Genomic DNA, 17,775 nt, shown 5'->3' on the forward strand with positions numbered 1-17,775 from the left:
TCCATCACCGCAGTTTGTACCCAGAAGGGGCGTTGGGGGAGAGGGGTAGATGGTGTGCTGGCCGAGAGGGTTTGGGCAGCACAGTTATGTCGGTGGAAACCTTGGCCGCGTTTCAGGTTGCGGCTATGGAGACCACACCTAGCTATATAAAATTTTTGGTTTTTGTTTTTATTTTTTCCTGTCTTCCTAGTGGAATACAACACATATTACAATATAGATAAGCCAAATGTATTACTCCGACATACATAAGATCTGTCTACTAAAGATGCATAACTTTATTTGCCTTATTTCCCTACTTATAATTTATTGCCTTTTTTTGTCTACTTTGTACTATGTCAAGAAAATATTAATAAAAAAACTATTGAAATGAAAAAAGACTAACCCTTTAAGAATACTTATCATTAGCATTATTTTTAACTTTATATTTAACAGTTTGGGAAAACCGTTAAAATCGTATGTTTGTTGAGATAGAATGAACAGTATGGGAAAGTTCCTCCCACCCCCACCCGAAAAAAAAAAAGTATCCCCTATTAACACCATTGGAAGGTTTTCCCCGGGAATGGAAGAGAAGGGTAATTGCGCTAGCGTGGCCCCACAGGGTAAATTGCTTCCATTGGTGGAAGTACCAATGGCTGTATGGAAATACCATCAACTGACAGACTTGGTCAATAAGCGGAAGCACCAGATTAGGCCAGCGAACATGCCTACTACGTTTGAGGAATAGTGTGTTAACTTATCAGAGCTGGGTCATATGTTGTTTCGAATGTATAGGCTGGTTCTGAGCGCCCAAAATATGACCCCTCCCTATTTCATTTGAGAATGGGAAAGAGAACCGGGCTATAAATTTTACATCAGAGCAAATTAAAAGGCTGATGGGAGAGACACACACCATACTTCAATAAGTTCCCATATAAAGGAGATGTCTTATAAGTTCCTGATAAGATGGTATCATACACCGGCTCAATTGGCTCAGATATATCCATTGGCGGATGTTACCAAAGGGGCTCATTTTTGCATTTATGGCGGCATTGCCCAAAGATTAAGGTTTTCTGGGAGGGGATAGCCCCTTGGAATAAGAAAATGACACTTAGACCTATAGAATTCTCTCCACTACATTTTCATGGGATGCCATCATCTGCTAGGTTTTATAAGAGAAACGTTACTTCCCATTTGCTAAATGCAGACAAAATATTGATACCTAGATTTTGGAAACAGTATGGATGTCCCACTATAATGGATTGGAAAAGGGAGGTAGAAAAAAATAATGGAAGCAGAGAGATGGCTACATACAGTTAAAGACCAACAGAATACATTTAAAGATACATGAGCAGGATGGCTGTATTACTCCTCAGATGGTGTGGATTAAACCCTTTGGGGAGCAATGCTGCATTAGGATCGGATAGTCTGTGGGGTGCATCAGGTGGGGGGAATTTGGGAGGAGGTGGGGGGGCGGGGTTCTTCTTTTTTCCCCCTCTGGGAGGCACAGTGGAGAGATGATTGAAGTCATTAAAAGGAAGAGGATGAGTTATAATAGTAAATCAGGCACGGGATGGGCAACATGTAATGGAATCACATGAAGGGGAGACAAATGAAAGGTGGAGACGTATAAAAATGAAATAGAGTGAGATTATATTGAACTAAAAAAACATAATAGAACACAAAAATAGTAATTTGAAATTATACACTTTATTTTTTATTTTATTTTTTTATTGTATTGCTGTTTGTTTGACACATGTAATAGGGCACTGTATAGTTCCCCTTCTTAGTTATACTTTGAATAATTTTTTTTTTTTTTGCACAAATTGAGTTTTGGTTATGGGTAGGCTTTTTTTTTTTTTCCTCTTCTGAAGAGGACATGATCAAGAACCCGGTGTGTTTTCTTGGGGTGGGGAGGTTAGTGTGGTGTATGTTAATGAAAAGATTCATATAGATATATTGTGCAATGTGTATTTCTATGTTGTATGTTGGAATTTGTCCTAATAAAGAAAAAGGGTTTGAAAAAAATAAATAAATAAATTATATGCTTGATTCTGCTTAAAAGCACAACTAATTCAATCGATTTAACAGTTTCCCAAAACAGTTGCATTCAAGGCATACCGTGAAGAATAACTTTTGCAGTTGCTTGTATATTCAACATAACTGGTCACATGTGCAGCACCATGGCAACTGCAGGTCAAACAGAAGCCAAGATGGCAGCTTCCTTGGCTGTAAAGGATGGGGGGTTGCTCTTTAACCACATCCCATCTGCCGTACAGTAAAATGACGGCAGGCGGGATAGGCTCTCGTTCTGGGGCGCCTTCACATGTTGGCTCCCCAGAACGGCCGCCCACGCCGTGTTCCTAGGACACGACACGACCCTGATCTCAGTAAGAGTCGATGACGCAGCTCTTTACCCATGTGACCGGCTGTGTCTAATCACAGCCAGTCACATGTAGACAAATGCCGTTTATTGGCTCTCCTCACACTAACAGTGTGAGGCGAGGAGAGCCGATCAGCGGCATCTCCTCAAAGGGGAGACTGTAAGGTAATCAGGGAACTGATCACCAGTGCCCTAATTACAGTACAGCCCCAGCAGTGCCCTTCAGTGACGCTAATCAGTGCCACCCATCAGCGACACCAATCAGTGCCGCCCATCTTAGTGCCACCGTGAAGAATAACTTTTGCAGTTGCTTGTATATTCAACATAACTGGTCACATGTGCAGCACCATGGCAACTGCAGGTCAAACAGAAGCCAAGATGGCAGCTTCCTTGGCTGTAAAGGATGGGGGGGTTTAGTTGCTCTTTAGCCACATCCCGTCTGCCATACAGTAAAATGACAGCAGGCGGAATAGGCCCTCGTTCTGGGGCGCCTTCACATGTCGGCTCCCCAGAACGGCCGCCCACTCCGTGTTCCTAGGACACGACACTGATCTCAGTAAAAGTCGATGACGCAGCTCTTTACCCATGTGACCGGCTGTGTCTAATCACAGCCAGTCACATGTAGACAAATGCCGTTTATTGGCTCTCCTCACACTGACAGTGTGAGGCAAGGAGAGACGATCAGTGGCATCTCCTCGAAGGGGAGACTGTAAGGTAATCAGGGCACTGATCACCAGTGCCCTAATTACAGTACAGTCCCAGCAGTGCCCTTCAGCGATGCCAATCAGTGCCCACCAGTGCCACCCATCAGCAACACCAATCAGTGCTGCCCATCTTAGTGCCACCTAATCAGTGCCCATCAGCAAAAGAGAAAAAATTGACAAATTAAGAAAAAACAAATTCAACATTTTCGGTCTCTTACTTATTACTTAAAAACAAAAAAAAAATAAAACAGCAGTGATTAAATACCACCAAAAAAAAGCTCTATTTGTGTGAAAAAAAAATTAATTTGGGTACAGTGCTGCATGACCGCGCAATTGTTACTCTAATGCCGCATACACACGGTCGGATTTTCTGACGGGAAATGTTGGATGTGAGCTTATTGGCTGAAAGTCTGACCATGTGTATGCTCCATTGGCTAGCAGGTTCTCAAATTTTCCGCCAACAAAACTTTGTTGTCGGAATTTCCGATTGTGTGTACACAAGTCTGTCGCACAAAAGTTGAAGCATGCTCGGAATCAAGCAGAAGGAGCTGTACTGGCTATTGAACTTCTTTTCTCGGCTCGTCGTACGTCTTGTACGTCACCACGTTCTCAGGTTCGTAATTGTTGGCCAACATTTGTGTGACCGTGTGTATGCAAGACAAGTTGGAGCCAACAACCTTCCAACAAAAATCCACGGTTTTGTTGACGTAAAGTCCGATCGTGTATACAAGGCACAAGCGTGAGAGCGCTGAAAGCTGAAAACTGGCCTGGGCAGAAAGGGTGCAAAAGTGCCCAGTAGGCAAAATAGTTAAAGGGTTAGTTCATCTTTACAAAAAAAAAAAATGCTTATGCAGATAAGGAGCGCCTGTGGATAAAAACTGTGCAGCTCTGACTGAAATTGAATAATGCCCTTGCTATAGGTATAGGCCTTTTACTTACCTCATGAAACCAGACTGGAATACTCCCAGGACATGGTTAGAATGTTACTTAGTGAGGTCTAGTCATTACTGCTCACCTCCACCATCAAAGGAGTGAGCTCTCAAATGCTAAGCTCAGAGCTACTGCATCAGGAGAGAGAAAACGCATGTGAGGAAGTTTGAACAAAGAAAGAGCTTACTCCTATCATGGTGGTGAGCGCTAATGACTAGGCCTCAATGTCCTGGGAGTATTCCAGTCAGGACTCAAGAGGTATGCAAATGGCCTACACATATAGCAAGGGCATTATTCAACTTTAGCCAAAGCAGCATATTTTTTTTATTATCTAATCTAACCATTTAAAAGACCAAGCTGTCGAGCAAAAATGGTAGTCCGGATTTTGACAAACCATTTAACACTGACAGGGTTGCTTAAAATGTTCAACTTTTATTAAAAGCGGAGTTCCACTGTTTTGTAAGGTTATTAAAAGTCAGCAGCTACAAAAAGTGTAGCTGTTGGCTTTTAATAAACAAACACTCACCTGTCCCACGGTCCAGCGATGCGGCCGCCCGAAGCTTCGCTCCTCTCCTCCCTGCGGCGCCATCATTACTACCGTGGGCACCCAGCTGTGAAAGCTTGCTGCTTCACAGCCGGGTGCACACTGCGCATGCGTGAGTCGTGCTGCGCTCTCCTAGTGGCCAGGCAATCTTCTGGGACCTGAGACATGTCCCAAAAGATTGCAGAGAGGGAGCTGCCGCCCAGGCGGCGAGACGGCAGAAGGAGGAAGGGGGGACAGGAAGCACCTGTCAAAACTTAGGTACCCACTCCCCCCCAAGAAAAATGACATGCCAAATGGAATGTAAGTGGCGAGGGGTGTTAAAGCGGAAGTTCCACTTTAGGGTGGAACGCCGCTTTAAGTTAAAATCTTTCTCCGAAAAAGGAAAAAAAATGAGTTTACATAACTGCTTAAAAAAAAAAAAAACTGAGTTTGGCTTTAAATTATTAGTCAAGTCCATTTACTGTAAATCTGCCTGTGCATCTAACACTACACTCTCCCTTGATAGACAATGCTGCTATCTAAAAGGTGTCTCCATTGCTGCCCCACTCAGTGTGGGGACACCCTGAGACAGGAAGCGTGTCACTAGCAAGGTTACCAGGTGAACATAAAGGGGAAAAAAGCCAAATAATAGAAAAGGGTGCCACCAGTAGAAGTAAAAACTAAAGGGAAACATTTTTAATTAGGATAGAGTAGGTAAGGGTTATAACCATTTTTTTTTTTGCCAAAATGTCCCATTTGGGGAGATATTGCTCCACTTCCTGTCCCACAGCCAAAACACTGAGAAGAAATCTCTTCAAAATGAGGTGATCTCAGGTTACCATTGGAAGATTTCTCCTCTATTCCTGTTCTGCAGACAAACCAAAATTTGGGGTTTTCTTTCACTAACAGATGGTAAACAGGACAAATAGGGTGAATCTCCTTCACAGGTACACAGACAGCAATAAAAACCTGACAGGTGTTCAATTCAAAAAATAAATGGGTAGGCAATAATAAAATGTAATGTTAGTTTTTAGGTCCAATACCGCTTTAATTAACATTTTACAAAGCTCCCCCCCCCCCACAATACCTACTGGGGCACCTTGATTGCATAGGCTATTTTCTAGGAAAGGTGAACTTAAAAAGTTGAAGATAAGGATTATAAAACTACTCTTCAAAATGTTCCCCCTCCTCCTACCTTGCCTACATAGTCTATAGAACTTACCTTTTTTAATCTGCTCACATGATCCAGCAGCTCTTACAGCTGAGGGGAGGGATCGCCGACAATGGATAGGCATTGGAACCTATGGGTGACATTGCGGCTCCAGGAATTTACAGCCATTGTCTAGCGCTCCCTTACACATGAGAGCTGTAGCTGCTGAATCACGTGACCTTACAAAAAAAAAAAAAAAAAATTTAGTAAGACCCCTTTCACACCGAGGGCGTTTTGCAGGCGCTAGAGCGTTAAAAATAGCGCCTGCAATCCGCCCACAAACCGCTGCAGCATTGTCTCCAGTGTGAAAGCCCGAGGGCTTCCACACCGGAGCACTGAGCTGGCAGGACGGGAAAAAAAAGTCTTGCCAGCAGCTTCTTTGGAGCGGTGAAGGAGCGGTGTTTACACCGCTCCTCCACCGCTGCTCCCCATTGAAATCAACGGGGCAGTGCTGGGATACCGCCGGCAAAACGCCGCTATTGCGGGCGGTTTTAACCCTTTCTCGGCCGCTAGCGGGGGAGGGTAAAAGCACCCCGCTAGCGGCTGAAATGCGCCGCTAAAAATATATGTATATATATATATATATATATATATATATATATATATATATATATATATATATATATATATATATATATATATATATATATATACACACACACAGAGGGTATGCAGGAGAAGTAGGAGGGGTGGGCAGGAAGAAAAATTTTTTAGGAATAGCGAGAGCTAGCCTTTACTAACACTTTAAAGTGGTTCTAAATTCAATACGTTTACCTTAAAAGCAGAGTTCCACCCAAAAATGGAACGTCCGCTTTAAAGGGAAGGTGACCCCTTGACATGCCACATTTGGCATGTAATTTTTTTTTTTTTGGGGGGGGGGGGTAGCGGAAACCCTCTTTTTAGAGGGTTCCAGCTCCCACTTCCTCCTGGGGCTCCACGGCGCCGGAAGGGAGATCACTTCTCCCTCTCGGCAATCATCTGGGACAGGTCACAGGTCCCAGACAATTGACTGGCCAGTCACAGCGTGGCTCGCGCATGCGCAGTGCATGCACTGTGCCCTGCTGCCCAGGCGTCCACAGTGACAATGCCGGTGCCGCAGAGAGGAGGGGGAGACGAACGGGGCTTCGTTCCCCCACATCGCTGGACCGTGGAACAGTCCGACTATTAAAAGTCAGCAACTGCAGTATTTGTAGCTGCTGACTTAATTTTTTTTTTTTTTTTTGGAACTCAGCTTTGATGTATTTCCTGCATGAAGGCAAAAAAGTCCCACTACTTTTTGTTCCCCGCCCCCCTCGTCCCTAAACACTTAGGGCCAGTTAACAGCTGCTGCACACTAAACCTCTGCAATTAGTGTGTGGCTGCTGTCCGCTCTGGCTGTAACGAGCCAGGGGTCTGTGTGTTGCACTGCTGTAGAGTGGCATGATCCTATTCAGTGCACTGTCATAAAATGCAGCACATCTACATTTTATCACAACTTACTGCAGAGCAACTCAGGGGTGCACTGCAGTGTGAATAGGACACACAGAAAATTGTTTTCTGTGTGTCCTAGAGGTGACCTGCGTGCTATACGTGAACAGGGGCTTACCGGTCACCTCCAACAATCCAGTGCTGTCCTGGCTGCAGCATTACTGCGCCCTCTTCCTAATGTCACAGGAGTAGAAGCTGTAGGCTCCTGCTGCCGTCAGTCAAATCCTGTGCATAGAGAGTGCGTGACGTGGCTAAGCCAGCGCTGCATGCTTTGGATGCACATGCACAGAAGTGCCCCCCATCAGGTCACAGGGGTGCACTTACTTCTGCACTCCTGTGACCAAGATTCAGCCAACAGTGGGCTAAACTCCACTATCGGCTGATGTCACTCTGCTTGTCCAGGCTCCAGAGACACCCAGACTTTAATGTCAGAATTTACCCAAATGCCTGACTGGCAGCTGGCTCAGCCTCTGAGCGTACTGCTTAGAGCCTGAGCTAGCTGCTCCTGCCCCTCCACAGCCCAGCACTCCAGTGACTGGTAGAGAGGTGCAGTAGAGAGGTGAAGACTGAGTCTCCGGATCTCTGCTCACTGAAGACCGAGAACTGAGCAATCAGCGGTATGATCACTAATTCTTGGTCTGCCAGGGGACAGATGCTGCGTCCACCTAACAACCTCTCTAAGCCCGCTTTCACACGGAGGAGCTTTTACGCTAAAAAAAAAAAAAGCCTGAAAAGCTCACGAAAACCTATTTCCATTAAAATCAATGAATGCTTTCACACAGGGGCAGTGGGTTGGCAGGAAGGTGAAAAAACACCCCTCTCCATTGAAATCAATGGAAAGCTCTTCAAAAGAGCCTGAAAAGCGCTCAAATGTTTTACTGGCAGTTTAGAAGCGCCTCAGTGTAAAAAGGCCCTAAAGGGACTGAACTGTGCAATACCATTGTACAGAGCTGGCAAGTAAAACAGGTTTTATTCTACTAAATTAAAAAAATAATAATTATATATATATATATATATATATATATATATATATATATATATATATATATATATATATATATATATATACACACACACACACACACACACACATAGTAACCGCCGCATCATGGAAAGCTCTGGGTGCTTTCCGATCATGTGACCGGTGACTGCCCCCACCTCCCAGCATTTAGAGCCTGTTAAAGCTGTTGGAAGCACCACCAAGGAAAAGGCCAACAACCATGTCTACAGCAGTCGGGGCACTCTCACACTGGCAGGTAAAGCCCCGCTATTTTCTAGCGGGGCTTTACCGTTGTTTTTTGCAGCGCTTTTCTACCGCTAGCAGAGCACTTTTAACCCCCGCTAACAGCCGAAAAAGGGTTAAAAGCAGCGCTTTGCCGGTGCTGCCCATTGATTTCAATGGGCAGGGGCGCTTTAGGAGTGGTGTATACACCGCTCCTACAGCGCCTCAAAGATGCTGCTTGCAGGACTTTTTTGGCATCCTGCCAGTGCACCGCTCCAGTGTGAAAGCACTCGGGCTTTCAAACTGGAGTGAGGCGCTATTTTTAGCGCTATAGAACCTGTAAAGCACCTCAGTGTGAAAGCAGCCCAAGAGTTCCTTCAGTGGTTGCTGGGGGTTCCTTGAGCTGTAGCAGATTGACTTTCCATTTGATGGTGGCTGCGTGGTTCCAGGGCCCATGGCAAGAACCCAAGTATATTTTTAGTTGTCTGTAAAAGTTGGCGTGCTTCCCACTGACCCTAGGGAAGTTATATTTTTTTTTTTAGCTGGGGTCCCCTGAGAAAAAAAAAAAAAAAAAAAAAAAAAAAAAGGGATTTCCTCTGGGGTAAAAAGGTTGAAAACCACTGGTCTGGAGGATGCAGTGTTCCACTTCACAGTATGCTCCATAACAGATTCCTGGGCATCAGCTCTCTATGGTTAACTGTCAGCGATCAGGAGTGTGATAGAAAGGTGTCAGTTCTCAGACCCTGTCAACATCAGACCCCCCCCCCCTCAGAGGGAAACAGAGTACGTCACACAGAGCAAGGCCAATGTCAGAGGGGGTGAGATCCGCGCACACACACACGGGACCGATCCCCGGACTTACCGTGAATGGTTGACGCCTGTAGGATGGCCCCGGATGTGCCGTCGATGATTTTGATGCTGCCTCGCGCAGTGACGGCCAGGATGGCGTTGAGTGCCGGATGATAGGTCAGGCTGCTCACCCCGTGCTCGTCGCAGCGGAGACAGCCGTCCCTTAGCACCAGCCACTCGGAGGAGCCCGCCGCTGCCCCCGCCGCCATTTTCGGCAGCCGGGCCCCCTCCGGGCGGGACACCGGGGCGGGGAGGCCGGGGGAAGATACGGACGTTGTTGAGCTGGAGCTCCGGAGGCAGGAGAAGGAGGACGAAGCCGGCACAGGAGCTAGCTGAGGAGGGGGAGGAAGAGAGCCGCCGGCCGCTGCGTCAGGTGACAGGAGAGCAGCAGCCGCAGCAGCACCGCTATAGCTATACACCATCCGGGGCAGTAGCCAGGAAGCCGCACGGACAGGAGGAGGGAACAAAGGAAATGACGACACTTCTCTTAGGCTACTACACAGCTTGTACGTCTGTGCGTCAGGAGCACAGGGGAAGCTGCCTTTTTCCCCCTGCATACGTGAACAACTTTATTGATAAAATACAAGGTAGACAGTTTATACTCGACTGAACCCTATTCCAGAGTGGTTGTGTTACAGAACAGAAAGCTTAGTTTAGAGGGTATTCTTTAGAGAGAAATGTTTGTTTTGTGATAGCTCCTTAATCTTTTGTATTTTGAAGATTAAACATTTATTACCCTAAGGAATACAAAGAGAAGACTCATTGGAAAAGACCCAGATGCTGGGAAACATGGAAGAAAAAAGAAGTGAAAGAGAAAATCCCCCTAGGGGTGGGACTTTGAAGGCACTACCACATAAACAAGAAATAGTAGAAGAATAGAGAATATTTATTGAAAAACATTTGTAAAATATTGCACATAACCGTGGATACAGGATATATATATATATATATATATATATATATATATATATATATATATATATAAAAAGAGGCAATTTGCCTTCCTTAACCCAATACGTTTCAGAGGTGAATGTTGTCCCCTTCATCAGGGATTTTCACAGGGAATGCAATATATCATAGTCATTTTGCATGTACATTGAAGTATCCACAATAATTTTAAAAAGGGTGGAATGACACTGTCACGTAGAGTTCTTTGCAAATCCCATCCACTTAACAGTTGCTGTCAATTTAGAATTGATATGAGGTAAAAAAAAGGGGCCAGGAGTTATGAGGGGATGAAAATCCCCAATCACACCCAAAGAATTTGCTGAGGTCTGGAAACCCAGATAGAACAAAAAAAACACCATGTGTACTGTGGCCCAGCAGGTGGAAAATCTATGTGAAGCGGTGACGTCACTTACAGGCAGAGAGGTGGGTAGGGACGTAGATGGCATAAAAGACCATGGACCAGTGCAGTGAGAAAATGGGCAAATAGGTTGTCCTCAGTGAAAATGGCCCACCAACAGCCTCTCCAGAAACATCCCGTCTGTTGCCCAGGGCTAAAAAGACTTTGATGTGGGCTGTGCCAGGAGCGCCCAACATCTAATTAGTTTAACTGAAGATAAGCCTTTTTGCGAAAGGACCAGGCAAATCCTTTTGTGTGATCTGGAGGACCTTAAATAACAGCTGGCTGAGCTGAAGAAGTCAGGGGTCATTAAGGAATCCAGGAGCCCTTATGCCTCCCCTATTGTGGTAGTGAGGAAGAAGAATGGGTCCATCCGGATGTGTATCGCCTACCAAACCTTGAACCGAAGGACTATCCCAGACCAGTACACAACCCCCCTATAGAAGAGGCTCTGCAGTGTCTATCAGGGACCAAGTGGTTCAGTGTGCTGGATCTGAAGAGTGGATACTACCAGATACCCATCCAACCGGATGACCGAGAAAAAATGACCTTCATCAGCCCTCCAGGATTCTTCGAATACAACCGAATTAGCTGGGGCCCCCGCCACTTTTCAGAGATTGATGGAGAACACTGTGGGTGATATGAATCTGGTAGAGGCACTAGTGTACCTCGATGATATCATCGTGTTTGGCAGAACGTTGGAGGAGCATGAAGCTCAGTTGGAGAAAGTTTTCCAGCAGTTAAACACAAAGGGGCTGAAATTGTCGCTAGAAAAATGTCAGTTCTACCAGACCTCAGTTACATATTTTGGGCATGTGGTCTCAGCTGAGGGGATAGCTACGGACTCTCAGAAGTTGGAGGCTGCTACTTCGTGGCCCCGCCCAAACACCGTCACTGATCTGAGATTGTTTCTTTGATTCTGCTCCTATTATAGGAGATTTGTGAGAAACTTCTCACAGATTGCTCAACCGCTGAATGAACTCTTGCAGAAACAGGCGGAAGGGGATCTACAGAGGAGGCTATGTGAATTCATTCAGGAACAATGGACGGTGAAGTGAGAAAAGGCTTCTGAGCAACTAAAGGGGAGCCTTGTGGAAGCACCAGTGATGGCCTATGCGGACCCAGTAATAAGGCAATTTTTACCTACCTCACTTATACACTTAATGATACATAACATAAGTAATTAAAATCTTTTATCTATATATGAATCAACCCATGCGGTTACAGCTATAACCCATGAAATCAATAAGGAATGATAATGGTGTTAAAATACAAAGATCTAATTTATTTATACAGAAAAGAAACATTAGAATAATAGGATATTACCAAATATAGCATAGTGATGTTACAAATACAGTTTGGCCAATGGACAAAGATAATTTAAGTTACACATAAAGAAAGTAAAGGGACTACAGTAAAGGAAATATAATACACAGAGATTTTAAGTTTTTTGATTGAAAATGTATACTTTATTTTGCAAGAAAATATGCAAAAAACAAATACTTAAACAGGGTACATTCCAATCTGTACTGCGACGCAGCGCATAAATACACTACATAACAATACATTGCCAGGCATACAAATAAATTACATTCATCCTGCGGTATGATGCCTAATGTGTTGTGCGAGTAATAATACCCCGAAACATCACATCATGCATGGCGCCGCATTACCCTGAAAGCATTACTTCAACAACATGTTACAAAAAGTCAGGTCATACAGTCTAGTAACATTCAAAATGGGCAACGGGTGTGATGGGGGTGGGGGGGGGGGGTGGAAAAGGTGGGGTAGGGGAGGGAGAAAAGAGTTCACAGGCCCGAAGCTTTATTGAACTGCCAAAGGACACACGGGGGAGGGGAAATCTTCAGACCTCCTCATCCTCCTTGAAGTCCATCAAGTGATAGTCTCTGAGCAGACTGTAAACCAGTCTGCGACAGTCCTCGATGGACATCCTCTACCACTGGTGGATGAGGCGCTTTCTGGCGCACCACAAAGCGTCCTTAAAGCAACACAGCACCTGCCAGGCACTGTCAATGTCCTCCTGTGAATGAGTTCCACAGAAGAGTCCATTCAACACACCAAAGTGTGTGATAGCAGTCTGTGGCACAAAGTCTTTGAGTTCAGGTTCCAGGGCCCTCAACAGGTCCTGTGCAAAGGGGCACTCCCAGAAAACATGCAGAGCAGTTTCCTCCTGGATGATGCAAAAGGGGCAGTGCCTGTATCTGCACAGGTTTCTGGCATGCATGTATGTCCTGAGTGGCAACCCCCCTTGGATTGCCATCCATGCCAGATCTTTGTGCCTGTTGGTGAGTCTCTTTGAAGAAACATTCCTCCAGACCACTTTACAAGTGGCTGAAGGGAGGCCTGGAACAGTCTCAACAATGTCCGATGCTCTAATCAACTTGTGGATAGTTTTTGGCTTCCACAAGTCAGGCTTCACTCAATGTAGCCCCAGCTCCTTAATAAACTTGAAGGTGTCCAAGTAGTACCAAGGGGTGTCCCAGTTGTAGGGGATAGAGCTGTCCCATTTGTCCCATCCAAGGGTCCTCCAAAGACTCAGGAGGAAAAAACGGGACATGGAGTTACCACCAGAGTCCACAGTTCTGTCAACCAATGTCCTGCGGATGCAGTTACAAGCAAAGCACACCCTCAGTAGAGTAGCGATGTCAGGCACGCCCTTACCACCCTTGAGGGGTTCCTTGAACATAACCACCCGCTTCACTCTGTCCATTTTGGAGCTCCAGATGAAGTGAAACACCGCCCTGGTGATGGCCTTGCAGGTGTTAACCCGGGGGGCCAGGGCGAGGTACTGCAACACAGGGAGAATCTTGCTGCGGAGTACCAGTGTTTTACCTTCGATGGTGAGTTCTCTGAGGCTCCAAAGTCCAAACTTCTGTCGCATCTTTGACAGTCTTTCCTCCCAGGACATCAGGGCTGCACCCTCAGCTCCAAACCAGACCCCAAGAATTTTGATGAAGTCTGTCTTGATGCTGAAAGGAATGGGTACAGAAGAAGGCAGGAACCACTTTCCGAAGAGCATGACTTCTGACTTCCCGCAGTTGACCTTTGCCCCTGAAGCTTAGCCGAAGTCCTCACAGGTCTGGGAGAGTGTGACGATGGAGCGCCGATCAGCACAGAACACCGTCACGTCGTCTATGTAGAGTGAGCACTTGACCTCCCGTCTGTCCGATCCTGGTGCGGTGATCCCTCTGATCTCTGGGTTCCGTCTGATGCTTCGGGCGAAGAGCTCTATACAGCAAACAAAAAGAAGAGGTGAGAGAGGGCAGCCTTGTCTGACCCCAGACAAAATTGGAAAGGGGTCAGTTTTCCAGCCATTTACCAGCACCAAACTAGAAATGTCATTGTACATTACATTCACATACGAACAAAACATTTCCCCAAGACCAAACCTGCGCAGAGCTCAGCAAATAAACTCGTGGGAGACACGGTCAAAGGTCTTCTCCTGGTCAAGACTGACCAGGGCCGCGTGCACACGGCGGCCATGAATGTACTGGACCGTGACCTGGACAAGCGCAAGGCTGTCCGCAATCCTGCGACCAGGAATGCCGCAAGTCTGATCCGGGTGGATGATCTGTCCGATGACAGATTTCAGCCTGTTGACCAGGACCTTGGCGAGGATTTTGTAGTCCACATTCAGAAGAGAGATCGGATGCCAATTTTTAAGATCCGATCTCTCTCACTTCCGCTTATACAAAATCGTGATCATCCCCTCCCTCAGTGCCTTCCACCACCATCTCCTTGAACAGCTCGAGCAGGTCCGGGCCCACGAGAACCCACAGTGCTACATAGAGCTCAACTGGGAGACCATTGCAGCCCGGGGTCCTGCCTCGCCTAAAGGATTTAGCGGCCACGTGCAGCTCCTCCAACCCCAAGGGGGCGTTGATGGTTGATGAACCTGCAGGATCAATTTGGTTAGAGGTAGCTGACAGGAACCTGTCGGCCGCCTGTGTGTCCGTTTCTTTTGGGGAGTAGAGGTTGGTGTAGTAGTCGCTGACCACTTGCATCACAGCCTTCTTCCCCTTCTGGAGTGTTCCGGTCTCGTCACGCAGCTCTGACAAGGGTGTGTGTCCTGAGTGAAGTTTCCTGAAAAAGAAAGAGTTACACTTCTCACCTTTCTCAAGATTCTCCACCTTGGCACGGAAGACAATGTGCCTGGATTCTTCCTCGAAGTGTCCTTTCAGGCTCTTCTTGGTGTCCTCCAGCCACAGTGATGAAAGTCCTGCAGGGACTGCAACTGACGCTGCAGTCTGCTGAGTTCCCTCCTCCTGGCACACACTTGCTGGCGTCCCCTTGCCTGAAAGAAGCTGCGCAGCTTAACCTTCACAAACTCCCACCAGTCACTTACCCTTCTGAAGAATCTCTTTTCCTCCGTCCAGGTGACATAGGCCTCCTGGAGTTCCCCCATCAATTCCTCGTTTTCCAGCAGGGTGCTACTCAGCTTCCAGGAACCTGGTCGGCGGGCAAAGCCCTCGCCCAGGTCACCCCGAAAGTGAATAGCCCTGTGGTCAGAGAAAAAGCAGGGGATCGTGGAGAACTCACGATGCTTGACTGTTCTTGAAGTGAGCATGAAGTCAATCCTGGAACACACAGATCCATCGGGTCGGCACCATGAATAGTTCACAGTCCCTTTCCCTATGGATCCCACGGCGTCCTGCAGGGAGGCCTCCGAGATCATCTCCTTGAGCAGCCTAGAAGTAGCATCAAGTTTTGCGTATATACTGGAGCTGTGCTCATCCTCCTCGATCGGACAGTTAAAATCACCGCCGATCACTACTGTTCAGGTGGTGACGAGTTGGGTCCACAGGGTCTGGAAAAGTTCCAGCCGCGCATTTTTGTCTGGGGGGGGCATACACGTTGATGAGCCTAACTGGCTCTTCCACCCACGAGCCTTCTATGACCAAAAGACGGCCACAGACTAGCTCATGGATAGAGTCAACCGTGAAGCGCCCACCCCTGACCAGAATGGCTACCCCTGCAGACTTACTATCGCCACCCCCCGACCAGTAGGAGGGACCAAGGGTCCACTGGGAGGACAGATGAGTGTACCTCCTCAAGGGAGGAAGGGCGCACTCCTGAAGCATGTAAACATCACTCTGCTGACTAGAAAGAAAGGTCAGAACTGCTTGCCTTCTAGATGTATCCTTGATACTCCTCACATTAATGGAAAAGATTGAGATCTCAGCCATAATGAAAAAGGGTATGAGGGTCTAGTTAACAAGGGTCCGAACTTACCTCCCCGGAGGGGGGGTGGCTCTTCCATTGCTTCTTCTGCCTGTCCTGTGTTCTGGGCCAGGCCCAGCTCCTCGAGGACAGCCACCATCATCTGTTGGTTGATGTTGACCTTGGGGGGGAGGTCATACTCGGGGTCGACCATGATCTCCTCCTCCTCTCCTGCAGACTCTAGGTCCTCCACTACTTGCTCTGGTCCATCGCTTTGGCGCTGGACCCCGTGGGGCGTTTGGTGGAGGTGAGGGTTCCTCAGCTGTTGGGCTCTCTGGCTTCCATTTCCGGCTTCCTTTTGGGCCACTGGTGGGGGTGGAGGGGGGTGGAAGGGTGGGGAAGTCCTCCAGGGAGGACAGGTTCGGGGGGAGGGGTGGGGAGGGGTTCCTCCAGCACAGAGGGGGTGGGTGGGGGTGTGCTGGAGGCAGGGGGTGGGGCGGGGGGACGGGGTGGGGCAGGGGGGGCGGGAGTGGACTTACCTGTGGCCTTTCGAGGTTCCTTTGTTTTCTTTGGTTTTTCTGGCAGCTTCCTCCCGGTGCTGGAGGATGGCTTACCCTGGATCAGGGTTCCAGCGTAGGTCCGGGTCCTCTGGGGGCAGTGTCTGAAGACATGCTCTACCAATCCGCAAAGGTTGCAGGCTTTGGACCTCGGACAGTCCTTGGTCTCATGGCCTGTAACCCTACAGAACCTGCAAGCAAGCTCTGTACAATCCTTACCTATGTGTCCTGGCTGCCCACACCTGTTACAGTTGTAGGGTATGCCGGGGTAGAAAAGGATTCCTGTGGATGATCCCAGGAAGAAGAAAGGCTGCAGGTGCTGGATGTCCCCCGAAGGGTCTTTCCTCAGTTTGCAGAGCACAGACCACTTACCTATCCAGAAGCCATTGGCATCGAAGATTTGGATCGGGTCCTTCACCACGGTGCAGAACCTCTGGAGGTAGGTGGCTATGTCCTTTCCACTGGTATGGGGGTTCCTCATGGCCACTGTCACCCGCTTTTCGTCCCGTGTTATGGGACAGTTCGCAGTGAACTTCCGGAAAGGAGATTCAGGGCCACTGGTCTTCACCATCTCCCAGTATCTTCTGCAGACCTGAAATGACACAAAAGTTATAAAGAATATACCTCTTGTGAAGGCCTGCACAGAAAGCGTCTCCACTTTACTGAACCCCTGTTCCAGAATCATCTTCTTTCCGAAGCTCTCCGGGGTCATGTCAGGGACTCTTCCGTCCACCTCCTTCAGCTGCTGCACGACCGTCTGCTTCATCCAAGGCTCCAGTGCTGGGAGCCCGTCTGCAGGCTGGTCTGGCTTGGCTGGTCCTGGTCGGCTGGTGCCGGCCAGGATAGAGGTGGGGGTTGAGGCAGCGGCATTCCCGGGCTCGGAGGAAGTGGCAGGAACAGGGTTCTTCTTCTCCTTGCTGGTCTTCTTGACGCTCTTCCCCATCGTCGAGGAGTTGGCTGTCGCTTCAGGTGTTAATTGGGCGGCTTCCTTCTGGTTCCTCGACGTCTTCGCTCTTTTTGTAGCCTTTACAAAGGCTCTAGCATCTACTGCCCGGAGGTAGTAATGCGGAATGGGGGAGGAAGGAAGACCACAATCTCGTTCCCTGTGGGGGCTAAGCCTCTAACCCAATAGCAGCAAGTAGGTGAAGCTGAATTTAATCAACAATCCTACCAGGCCGAGCAGAGGGTACCCCACAAGGACCAATTAGCTTGGATAGATGCAAGTGGTTCTCAACTAGGCTTGTGCAATTCGTTTCGTAACGAATCAAAATTCGTCCGAATATAACAAATTTCGGACATTCGGAAGCATTCGAATATCCGAACAAAGCAATTACGAATAAAACCGAATCCGAACTAAATTCTACCATAAATAGTCGTTGTTTTCGGCATAATTCGTTAATGCTTTAACGCGGCCTAATGCATTCGTAA

The 17,775-nt window shown here is 47.4% G+C and overlaps 2 protein-coding genes across 6 annotated transcripts in view; both read right to left on the reverse strand.

Annotated features, from left to right (window-relative positions):
• The window catches only part of BIRC6 (baculoviral IAP repeat containing 6), a 709,573-nt gene extending 699,835 nt beyond the window's left edge, over positions 1-9,738 (reverse strand). For 4 of the 5 annotated variants that reach the window (XM_073627734.1, XM_073627732.1, XM_073627735.1 and 1 more), the window contains exon 1: positions 9,278-9,737. In XM_073627734.1, the coding sequence (XP_073483835.1) occupies positions 9,278-9,686 (409 nt within the window). In that variant the 5' untranslated portion in view covers positions 9,687-9,737. Of the gene's footprint in view, positions 1-9,277 lie in introns of all 5 variants that reach the window. The other variant, XM_073627731.1, reaches the window with a different exon arrangement.
• Positions 9,739-9,996: 258 nt separating this feature from the next.
• Positions 9,997-17,290, reverse strand: LOC141141275 (uncharacterized). Its single transcript, XM_073628953.1, has 2 exons — positions 16,330-17,290; positions 9,997-10,001 (listed from the first exon to the last, which is right to left on the reverse strand). Exons 1-2 carry the CDS (start codon positions 17,288-17,290, stop codon positions 9,997-9,999), a joined length of 966 nt encoding a protein of 321 aa, XP_073485054.1.
• Between the last annotated feature and the right edge of the window lie 485 nt (positions 17,291-17,775).

This window comes from Aquarana catesbeiana, linkage group LG04 (genome assembly GCF_042186555.1).
Source record: "Aquarana catesbeiana isolate 2022-GZ linkage group LG04, ASM4218655v1, whole genome shotgun sequence".
NCBI classification, from domain to species: Eukaryota; Metazoa; Chordata; class Amphibia; order Anura; family Ranidae; genus Aquarana; species Aquarana catesbeiana.

Coding starts and splice junctions, on each gene's coding strand:
- LOC141141275 (XM_073628953.1), bottom strand. CDS start 17,290: ATGGGGAAGAGCGTCAAGAAGACCAGCAAGGAGAAGAAGAACCCTGTT.